General features: G+C 46.9%; 1 protein-coding gene across 3 annotated transcripts in view; it reads left to right on the top strand.

Moving 5' to 3' along the window:
- TBC1D8 (TBC1 domain family member 8) overlaps nucleotides 1-12023 on the top strand; it is a 139981-nt gene that overhangs the window by 76078 nt on the left and 51880 nt on the right. For all 3 annotated transcript variants that reach the window (XM_061155911.1, XM_061155912.1, XM_061155913.1), the window contains 2 exons: nucleotides 2555-2673; nucleotides 8551-8779. In XM_061155911.1, the coding sequence (XP_061011894.1) occupies nucleotides 2555-2673; nucleotides 8551-8779 (348 nt within the window). The remainder of the gene's footprint in view (nucleotides 1-2554; nucleotides 2674-8550; nucleotides 8780-12023) is intronic.

The raw sequence follows: 12023 nt of genomic DNA on the forward strand, positions 1-12023 counted from the left end.
GCGGACAGGGGGAATGCAGCCAGTCTAGTAAATGAGACATGTGCCTCAGCGCTGAATGTGAGGAGCCAGGCAGACACTGTGGGTCTTCAGTTCAGGCGGACATTGTTTAGAGGCGTCAAGAGAGTCCTGTTGCAGAGCCTGGAAATACGTGGGCTTTTTTGTTTGTTTGTTCTGTGGAGGTTCAAGTTTTTAACCTTTTGCATGTGAGGAGCTGGGGGTTGGCAGTTGCTGCTAGTGGTAAAGAACCCGCCTGCCAGTGCAGGAGAAAAAAAGAGACATGGGTTCGATCCTTGGGTCAGGAAGATTCCCTGGAGGAGGAAATGGCAACCTGTTATAAAATTCTGGCCTGGAGAGTCTGTTGTACAGAGGAGCCTGTCGGGCTACAGTCCATAGGGTTGCAAAGAGATGGACACGGCTGAAGCAATTTAGCATGTACATACGAAGAAGTAGCATTGTATCTGCATAAAGTAGACGCCCTGGATGACCTAGTCAAGGAAGTTCACTTAATCCAACCTAAGCCGATGTCCTGTGAGTACCAGCAGAGGCACCGGCACATACTGAGGCTGTATTTCTGGATCACACTGTGCCAGTTTGAGCGGAGCTGGCCCAAGTAAGACCCCGGCCGGATTCTCTCTGGTGGTTCCTGAAGAGCTGCTGGTGGCCCATGTTGCTTCTTAGCTGCAACAAGGCAAGAAGGTGGAAATGTGTGGTTTGAGGCTGTTGTTTCACAACGGTCTCACCCTCCCGTAAGAGGAGTAGGGAGACTGTAGGGCCAGGGGCTTCCTGGTTGGGTAGGAAGTGGAGATATGACCACTTACCCCAAGTGGGCTGCTTCTTGGGTTTATGATCCAGAAAGAGCAAGAGGGGAGAGGTGGACTCACCGAGAGCTGCATGGGGTCACTGGTGGTGAATGGTGTCTTTCCCCTCCCCCCATGTTCAGATGTGTGCAAGCCCTGCCCCCACCAGTGTGACGGTATTTGGAGGTGGGCCCTTTGGGAGGGGATTCAGTTCAGATGAGGTCATGAGGGTGGGGCCCCGTGTTGTGGTTAGTGTCCTTAGCAGAAGGATGAGAGTCTATTTTAGTGATGACCAGAGGATGTTGTTTTGGTAATGCCATGCCTAACACTTGGAGAATACAGGGGAAAAAAATACCTTTGTGTTTTGGGTGTTTTCTTGGGCGGGGTGAAGGTCACCAAGTAGCAGGTGGGATCTTAGCTCCCCAACCAGGAGTTGAACCCATATCCCCCGCACTGGAAGCACAGAGTCTTAACCTCTGGGCCACCAGGGAAGTCCCTAAATACTGCTGTTGCAAGCCTCACTTTTCGTTATGAAGTATTCTCTTAGGTTCTTCTTTTTACTCCTTCCCAAGGTGCATGTCAGAACTCGCCATAGGCACTCCAAACCACAGGTCCAGGGTGAGCTCTCTGGCAGTTTTGCTTGTTTCTTTTTTTCCTGGCAGTTTTACGCAGGGGGTGTTTATAAGGTCTTCACGAGTGTCCACACTCTGGGGAGAGGAAGACCGTAAGTAATAGAGAGAAAGGTCGGCTTAGCACAGAGCGTGTCCGACCTCTGTGTGAGTGGCCCATGACTCTGTGGGTCCTTATGCCCCTCACGTTGGCTGGACTACTCTGCACTCTTGTCCTCTAGCCTTCATCTCCCTGAGGGTAAGGTGTCTCCTGCTTCCCATTTGAACAAACCCGCCCTCCTAGCTGGGGGATCACCTGTTTCCACGCAGATGTGCCAGTCACAGGTGCCTCTTCTGGTCCAGGACTGAGCTTGCTTCAAGCCTTGGACTTTATCAGTAGGGGCTGGTGCAGTTCCCGGGCCAAGGTGTCCACTCTCCAGTGGGGAGGACTAGGCGCTCCTTTCGGAGAACTAACGCCAACTCAGACAGCTAAGCTTTTTGATAACTGTGTTGTGGAATGCTTCACTAATAGGCTGATTGTGTTTTTACCTGCCTTTGAAAGAAATTAACTTACTAGATAACCACTGGATGTTTCTGTGGTTTTGTTTTAACATGTACGATAAAACCTCTTTTTATGTGTGTTCTGGGGGATTTTGTTATAAAACATACAGAGGACAAATGGGTGAACCTAGAAATGTCCCAGCGGCAGGGAGTGCCCTGGGACCACGGGCAGAGCCATCTCAAGGCAAATTTTCATCCCTTTTGAGGGACCCCCGTGCTTGCAGGGGGAGTTCTGTGAGACCATCAGAATCAGGCCACCCTGGGGCTTGTTTGCTCTGGAATGGCTGTGTAACTGTAGACGTTTCGGTCCCTTGAGTGGAGGTAGTCAGAGTTCCACCCGTTAGCCAGGCTGGCAGGACTCCCGCAGAGAGGTCCCAGGACAGCTCGGCGGGTCGGCTGGCCCGTCCGTGTGGCAGCTGGACCATGGCCCCGGTGCAGGGCGCCTTCCATGTCAGCTGGCAAACTGTGGCATGAACAACCGGAATGTTTTAACCACATAAATGCAGGACTCCTATTTGGAAAGCAAGTTCGTATTCTAGACATTGGTTCTGTCTCTTAATCTCTGTGTCCTTTTCTGTTCTTACCCAGGTGCCACGTTAGAGGAAATAAACCAGCACTGGGACTGGCTGGAGCAAAATCTCCTCCACACCTTGTCTGTCTTTGATAATAAAGATGACATTGCCAGTTTTGTCAAAGGGAAGGTGAAGGTAGGTTCCACCCACCCCACCCTCCGGCTTTCTTAAAAATTTGACTTCACTGGGTCTCAGTTGTAGCCTGTGGACTCTTGGGTACAGCATGCAGGATCTAGTTCCTTGACCAGGGATTGAACCTGGGCCCTTGCATTGGGAGCGTGGAGTCTGGGCCACTGGACCGCCAGGGAAGTCCTGAAGCTAAGTCCATTGACCTCGATGTTTCTCCCAGTTTCACGTCTCTCTTATCACGGCTGCATGACACTCAGGACCCTGCAGCATTTTTTTATCATATTCTTTTCCTTTAACAGTGTCTGCACTATAATTGAACTTCTGGGCTTAATTATTGTTGTTGTTTAGTCACTAAGTCGTGTCTGACTCTTGTGGCTCCATGGACGGTAGCCCACACGGCTCTTCTGTCATTGAATTTCCCAGGCAAGAAGACCAGAGTGGGCTGCCATTTCCTCCTCCAGGGGATCTTCCTGGCTCTGGGATTGAACCCATGTCTCCTTCACTGGCAGGCAGATTTTTTTTTTTTTTTTAAAACCACTGAACCACCAGAGAAGCACTAAAACCAAATGAGTTTAACTTGTCATCAGTCAAATTTTAAAGAGTCAGTCTGACAGGATCCACCCGCAATGGAAACAAAACAAAACCCTCATTCTTGGGCCTAAGGTTTCCTTATCCTTTACAGAAGTGAAGGTCCTTGTTTATCTCAAGGGGAAAAAAATGTTAGGATTCATGTTTTTGCACAGCGACAATGTTGTCTCCTGAAATGAGTTACTAGCAACCCCTTTGCAGCTGTGACATTTTTGTCCCTCTTTTATTTAGTTGCAGCTAGCACTTTTCTCTTTCTGCAAGTGGGTATTTATTCTTAAAACATGTTAATTGAATGAAATGAAAACCAAGTAAGTTTTGAGAAGGGAGAGGACTGTTTGGGGAGGTCTTTCTTACCTGCTGTGAGCTATGTCCTATGTAACAGGTCTCATTGCAGTAAGAGGCTTGGTAACTGGTGCTTTGAAAACCCTCACAGGCAGGGAGAGAAGGTTTCTCATTCTAATTTTAACTCTCTTACTAAACAGTTTCACACATTAGCCTGTAATGTAGTTTTCATCCCTTAGGGTAAAACATCCCAGACCATTGATGTTTTTTTTTTCTCTCTCTCTCTAAAAAGTTTGCCTTTGGAGTATCCTAAGTGTTTTGGCTTTTAGTAAAGGGTCTTAGAGTAAATTCTTAATTTTATTTTTTGGAAAAGATTTGTTTGTTTAGTTTTGGCTGGGCAGGGTCTTCGTTGGTGCTTTCGGCCTTTCTCTGGTTGCGGCGAGCAGGGGCTGCTCTCGCGTTGTGTTTCGAGGGCTGCTTGTTGCGGAGCGCACAGGTTTCAGTGGCTGCGGCCGCGTGGGTTCTGCATCTGTAGCTCCGGGGCACGAGGGCACAGGCTCGTAGTGTGGTGCACGGACTTAGTTGCTCCGAGGCATGTAGGATCTCCTGGGGACCAGGGGTGGAACCTGTGTCCCCTGCACTGTCAGGCGGATTTTTAACCACTGGACCACTAGGGAAGCCCTACATTCTTAATGTCGAAAGGGCCAAGAGGAGCAGTTTTCCTTTGGGGACTGGGGATAATTACAGGGTCAGGAGGAAGACCAGGAGGACTGAGAGTATTGGCTGGTGTCCTCTGCGGTCACCTCTGGCCTGTGGGCTTAGCAGATGGGTGCGGGTCCCAGTGGGTCTTTCTCAGCGCGTGTGTTACCCCCACAGGGTGGTCCAGCCTGGTTCCCCAGGTCAGGCCGCACTGACAGAAATGCCTGTTTCACAGTTATTTTCACGTTTACCTTCTTTTCTTGGTCTCACCTTAGTTCTGGTGGTTCTTTGATTTAGGTATTTCTCCTCTTCATCAGGAGGAAGGAAATGCATTTCTGCTGCAGTGACTTTTGGAAAGTCAGAAGTAGGGGAGGGAAAAACTTTTGCCCTAACCTCTTATGTTCTGTGCTGGGGGCTTGGAAATTAAACCAACAGAAGATTGCTTAATGAGAAAAACAGAGTTTATCAGCTTGGGCAGTGCACACAAAGGTGGGAACCACTCCACAGTGAATAGCTCAGTGGGATGGTTAGGACGCGGGGCTTGGGCAGCATCATAATGAAGAATAACACGTTTACAGAGAAGCGATGAGTCAAAGGAACAGAGAGTCTGAGCTTTTAGGGTGGCAAGCCGCCGGATGCTGGATCCTAGAGCAAGACCAGCCACTCCAGTTGGGTTTGCCGTGTAGGCTCCTCCTGTCTGGTGCCCCTCATGCTGGTCAGAGTCCAGAGTTGTCTCTGATGAGTCAGAACCCAAGAGCTGTCTTCCTATTTCTGGCACAGGATAGGGAGACACCTTTACAAATGGAGATTTGTATCCTGTTTTTAGGTAAATAGTGGGGAAGGGCAGAGAACTTTTTTTTTTTTTTTTTGGCATCTGCTGTTTCTCAAGTGTCTTTAGCTCAAAATAATTCTTAAGCCCAAGTGGCATATTTGGGGAGGGGGCATATACCGATCCCTCGGGGTTTCCGAGGTGGCTCAGTGGTAAAGGATCTGCCTGCATCGCAGGAGAGGTGGGTTTGATCCTGGGGTTTGAAGATCTCCCGGAGAAGGAAATGGCCACCCTCTCCAGTATTCTTCCCTGGGAAGTCCCATGGACAAAGGAGCCTGGTAGGCTACAGACCGTAGGGTCACAAAGAGTCAGACACGACTGAGCACACATGCATACACAGACACACACACACAGATACACAGACAGACACACATACATGCACACACACACAGAGATATACAGAGACACACACATGTGTACATGCACACACACACAGACACATGCACACACACACAGATATACAGACACACACGTACATGCATATACACACAGACACACGTACATGCATATACACACAGACACACATACATGCACACACACAGATATACAGAGACACACACGTACATGCATACACACATGCACATACACATAGATATACAGAGACACACACGTACATGCATATACACATGCACATACACATAGATATACAGAGACACACACATGAGTACATGCATATACACACAGACACATACACATATATGCATACACATGCACACACACATAGATATACAGAGACACACACATACGTACATGCATATACACACACAGACACACACACATGCATACGCACACACGCACACATAGATATACAGAGACATACACATAGGTACATGCATATACACACACAGACACACACATATGCATACACACACGCACGCATAGATATACAAAGACACACACATACGTACATGCATATACACACAGACACACACACACGCATACACAGAGACACACACATGCATACACACACACAGACACACACACTCGGATCCCTTATACTTCACAGCAGACGTGCCTTTTAAGTCCTAGGGAGGCTGCTGGCCTGGAGTGGGTGGCTGAGGGGACCGGCTGGTCAGAGGTTGGTTGTGTCTTCAGGGCCACCATGTGGTGTTGGTTCTTTGTTTGTCCTGGGGGATTGAAACGATCTGCCAGTTGGGGCTTTCCTACCTGTATCCTGACCATTCGACTTACTCTATGGAACATTCAAGGAAGCCTCTGTGTTGAGCTGACTCAGCCATCATGGAGGCCAGGAGCTGTGTGGCTGCCCTTGTGACTGTCTGCCTGCTATAGAGGCCTCTTAAAAATCCCCTTCACGTCTCATGATGCACAGCATTTGTTACATATCAGATAACTTTGAAAAAATACCTCTCGCGACTTCCCTGGTGGTCCAGTGGTTAAGATTGTGCCTTCCAATGCAGTGGGTATACTTTGCTACCGAGCTGGGGGGCTAAGATCCCATGTGCCTCTCTGCCAAAAAAAAAAAAAAAAACACATAAAACTGAAGCAATATTGTAACAAATTCAGTAAAGACTTTAAAAATGACGCTTATCAAAAGGATCTTTAAAGCATAAAATACCACTCTTAGTTATAACTTCTATAATGTCTTGTGAAATAAAATTTAGAAAAGAAAGAAAAATATCGTGAGAGAAATGAAAATCCCTTGAAGTTTTTATCAGCCTTCAGATTTATTTTTTAAGAAACTTTAACTTACATTTTTATTTCAATGATAATGTGCAGGATATTTTCTAAAATTGCTCGCACAGTGTAGGTTTGGGTAGCAATCCCCTGGTGGCTCAGAAGGTAAAAAATCCACCTGCAATGCAGGAGACATATGCAGGAGATTCGGGTTTGATCCCTGGGTCAGGAAGATCTCCTGGAGGAGGGTATGGCAACCCACTCCAGTATTCTTGCCTGGAGAAGCCCCATGGACAGAGGAGCCTGGTAGGCCACAGTCCATTGGGTTGCAAAGAGTCTGTCATGACTGAAAGACTGACACTTCCACTTCCCCTGCCCCCCAAAAATGACCTTATAGCTTTTCATGAAACACCCCTGCAAGAACAGAAAGGAAGGGAAATGCTAATAAAAACAAATAGAAAGACAGAATTACAAGTGTATTTTCAAAATTGAATAGCATATTTAAAGCCCAAGGCCTGGGAGTTCTTAAACAGAAGAAACTCTGGGAGAAGAAAAATGAAAAAAATTGTGCAGTGAGGTACCAAGAATGGGAATCAGGATTCTTATAATGTCAGTGCTTTGTCCTCATTAGGATCAGGCCACAAGCTTACGTTCTAGACCCTTCTCCCCCCTCACCCCAGATTTAGAGAGGATCCTCACTGTCGTTTGGCATCAGTGAAACAACTGTACATTCAGATTCTCCTTCCCCTTGCTTTGGAGGTGTGGACAGCCTCAGGAGCCCCGGCCATCCCATCGCTCTCCGGCCTTAGAGGAATCGAGGGATTACGCTGGTAGTGAATGCATCTAGTGTCACTTAGGCAGGCAGTTGTCAACTTTACACCCAAATTTTTTTAACTCATTGAGGAAGATACTATGAGTTTTTTTTAAAAGACCAACTTTTATTTCTTTATTTTGATTGAAATATAGTTGATTTAGGGCTTCCCAGGTAGCACTTAGTGGTAAAGAACCTACCTGCCGATGCAGGAGACAGACACTCAGGTTCAATCCCTGGGTCGGGAAGATCCCCTAGAGGAGGGCATGGCAGCCCACTGCAGTATTCTTGCCTGGAGAATCCCATGGACAGAGGAGCCTGGTGGGCTACAGTCCATGGGGTCGCAAAGAGTCAAACACAACTGAAGTGACTTAGCACACATGCATAGTGGATTTATAATGTATTAATTTCTGCTATACTACAAAGTGTTTCAGTTATATATACACATTCTTTTTTTTAAAAAAATACCCTTTTCAATTATGTTTGATCACAGGATGTCGAAACAATTCCCTGTGCTGTCCAGTAGGACCTTGTTGTTTGTCCATCGTATATATAATAGTTTGCATCTGCTAATCCCAAATTCCCAATCCATCCCTCCCCCCATTCCCCTTGGTAACCACAGGTCTGTTCTCTGTGTCCATGAATCTGTTTCATAGAGACGTTCTTTTGTGTAAAAGGACTAACTTTTAAACCCTGGCGTGGATGATGCTTCAGAGTTAATGCATAACCTCCTGAGACCATCACTTGACCTCATATCTCTGGAGGGAGGAGCAGGGAGGATTATAAGGTAGTAACCCATTTGAGAACTAGGGCTTAGAAGTCAGAAACTCACTCAAAACCTCGGCTGGTAAGCGGCCAAGAGAGAGACTGGTCTGAGGATCCTCCCAGCTTGCTTCCTCCCCTCCGCGCATGTTTCTGGAGGGTGGACCGGATCCTCATCCATCCTGAGGGTCTGTGTGAGTGGGGCTGGCTCCGTGGCTTCCCCTGCTCGACGGTCCTGGCCCTTTTCCTGACCTGGGGACCCTTCTCTGTGTGCCAGGCTCTGATTGCCGAGGAGACGAGCAGCAGGCTAGCCGAGCAGGAGGAGGAGCCTGAGAAGTTCCGCGAGGCCTTGGTGAAGTTCGAGGCCAGGTTCAACTTCCCGGAGGCTGAGAAGCTGATCACATATTACTCGTGCTGCTGCTGGAAGGGCCGCGTGCCCCGCCAAGGCTGGCTGTACCTGAGCATCAACCACCTGTGCTTCTATTCCTTCTTCTTGGGCAAGGAACGTAAGTGAGGCGTGAGCGGTCCCTCCCGGGTGGAGCTGGCTCTTGGGATGCTCAGCACTGGTCCCGGGACCAGTCATTGCATGACGAGTTAGACAGCAAGATTTAAATAAGTGGTCAAGACGTAACAGGTGGCATGTGGTTAATTTCCAAATGCCCTGTGCAGACAATCATATTGTATTATATATATGAGTACCACTAAGGAGGTTTGATTTGATTTTTTTAATTTTTATTGGAGCATAGTTAATTTACAATGTTGTGTTAGTTTTTATTCTACAGCAAAATGAATCAGTTATACGTATACACTTTGTTGCTTAGTTGATAAGTTGTGTCCAACTCTTTGTGACCCCATGGGCTGCAGCACACCAGGCTTCCCTGTCCTTCACTATCTCCCAGAGTTTGCTCAAACTCATGTCTATTGTGTAGATGATGCCATCCAACCATCTCATCCTCTTTCACCCACTTCTCCTCCTGCCTTCAATCTTTCCCACCATCAGGGTCTTTTCCAATGAGTCAGCTCTTCTCATCAGGTGGCCAAAGTAGTGGAGCTTTAGCATCAGTGCTTCCAGGAAATCAGGGTTGATTTCCTTTAGGATTGACTGGTTTGATCTCCTTGCTGTTGAAGGGACTCCCAAGAGTCTTCTCCAGCGCCACAATTAGAAAGCATCAATTCTTAGGCTCTCAGCCTTCTTTATGGTCCAACTCTCACATCCATACATGACTATTGGAAAAACCACAGCTTTGACTATATGGACCTTTGTCAACAAAGTGATGTCTCTGCTTTTTAATACACTGTCTAGATTTGTCATAGCTTCTCTTCCAAGGAGCAAGTGTCTTTTAATTTCATGGCTGCAGTTAACATCTGCAGTGATTTCGGAGCCCAAGAAAAAAAAAATCTGCCACTGTTTCCATTCCCCCCCCCCCCCCCTTTATTTGCCATGAAGTGATGGGACCAGATGCCATGATCTTAGTTTTTCGAATGTTGAGTTTTAAGGCAACTTTTTCACTCTCCTCTTTCACCTTCCTCAAGAGGATGTTTAGTTCCTCTTTATTTTCTGCTATTAGGATGGTATCATCTGCATATCTCAGGTTGTCTGAGGAAATTTCTGAAATACATATACATATATCCACTCTTTTTTATTTTTTAAAAGTTTATTTATTTGGCTGCTCTGAGATATTTTAGTTGTGACATGCAAACTCTTAGTTGTGGCACGTGGGATCTAGTTCCCTGACCAGGGATTGAACTGCCGGCCCCCTGCATTGGGAGCACAGATCCTTAGCCGCTGGACCACCAGGGAAGTCCCTACTCACTCCTTTTTAGATCCTCTCCTTTACAGGCCATTTCAGAGAACTGAGTTCCCCTGTGCTATACAGTAAGTCCTTATTAGTTATCTATTTTATACATAGTAATATGTATATGTCAGCTGCAATCCACAGAGGTTTGATTCTACAAGAATTCATTTCTTCTCCTGCCTTCAGGAACCTTTCTTTGTAGCTCCCTTCATGCACCTTCTGAAGAGTTTTTGCTACTTTGAAAACAGTGTTGTAACTGAGGGCCCAGGAGTTCTGAAGGAATAGGACAAGCTGTACTTCTGAACCAGGGGGCCATTTAAAGAATTCCGAGGTGTGAGCATAGCAGGTGTTTGCAGAAGGGGGTTCCTCACCCTGGACCCCCTGAGATCCAGGCAAGAGTTCACATCTCGCACATTTTTCTACCCACAGTCATTGTCCTGGGCAACGGGATTCCGAGCTAAGAAAGGGAAGCCACAGGGTCAGTGGTATATTGAAATGTTCAAAGTCATGACCATTGAAACTTCTTCCGGAACAAGTGTTGTCTCAAGTGCCCACGCAGGGTGGTGTATATGCTGTGTTTATATTTATATATATGTATATGTTTTTCCTTCCTGCGTTTGTTTTTATTTCACGTGGAGCCAGTGGGCAGGGCTCCTCTGGTACTCTGCTGTGGCCAGCGTCCTGCACGTGGTCACCCCTGGCCCTGGGCTCTGACACCCAGTACACGCCCCTGTGTGCACAGCCTTCCCCACCCTTGGAATCGGCTCCCACCTAACCCTTGCCATTCTGGGTTTTCTGGTTTCTGAAATGCTTCTCAAAACTAACACCCTGTCTCTCCTTGCCTTCCCCATTCTTAGGCCTGTTTGGGAACTCTTGTTCATCCTTCAAAATTCAGTTCAGATTTTCTCATCTCTCGGAAGCCTTCGCTGCTCCCCTTGTAACTTGTCCTGCACTCGTGTCTCTGTTTTGGGTTCTGTCAAGTCAGTGGTCTGTTTTTTTCCTACTTGAATGAGCTTCTTAAGTGCAGGGCTCTTTCCAAGGTAGTTGCTTAATGAGAGAAAGCTGCAAGTGTAGATGGAGTTGTGTGTACGTGAAAAAAGACTATATAAAAGCAAATGTAAGGGTCTTAAGAAGCTTATTCTCAGCCCTGATATAGAAGTGTGGCTTTTTAAATGATCAAAGCACTGGAAACAGTATTGCAAGATTGTTGTTGTAGTTCTGTTGCCCAGGTGTGTCTGACTCTTTGGGACCACATGGACTGCAGCACACCAGGCCTCTCTGTCCCTCACCATCTCCCAAAGTTTGCCAGAGTTCATGTCCATTGCATTGGTGATGCCATCCAGCCATCTCATCCTCTGATGCCCTCTTCTGTCTTCAGTCTTTCCCAGCATGAGGGATTTTTCCAGTGAAAAAGCTTTTCCAATGAACAGCTTGGCTGTTTGCATCAGATGACCAAAATACTGGAGTTTCAACTTCAGCATCAGTCCTTCCAGCAGTTTGGCTGGTTTGATCTTGAGATTGACTGGTTGGATCTCCTTGCTGTCCAAGGGACTCTCAGGAGTCTTCTCCAGCACCGCAGTTTAAAGGCATCAATTTTTTGGTGCTCTGCCTTCTTTACAGTCCAGCTCTCACAACCAAACATGATGACTGGGAAGGCATAACCTTGACTGTACGGACCTTTGTCAGCAGAGTAATGTCTCTGCTTTTCAACACACTGTCTAGGTTTGTCATAGCTATCCTGCCAAGAAGCTAGTGTCTTCTGATTTCATGGCTGCAGTCACCATCTGCAGTGATTTTAGAGCCCAAGAAGAGGAAGTCTGTCATTACTTCTGCCTTTCCTTCTCTATTTGCCATGAAGTGATGGGGCTGGATGCTAGTTTTTTAATATTTAATTTTAAACAGGCTCTTTCACTCTCCTCCTTCACCCTCATCAAGAGGCTCTTTAGTTCCTCTT

The sequence above is a fragment of the Dama dama genome, chromosome 11 (assembly GCF_033118175.1).
Source record: "Dama dama isolate Ldn47 chromosome 11, ASM3311817v1, whole genome shotgun sequence".
Classification (NCBI taxonomy): Eukaryota; Metazoa; Chordata; class Mammalia; order Artiodactyla; family Cervidae; genus Dama; species Dama dama.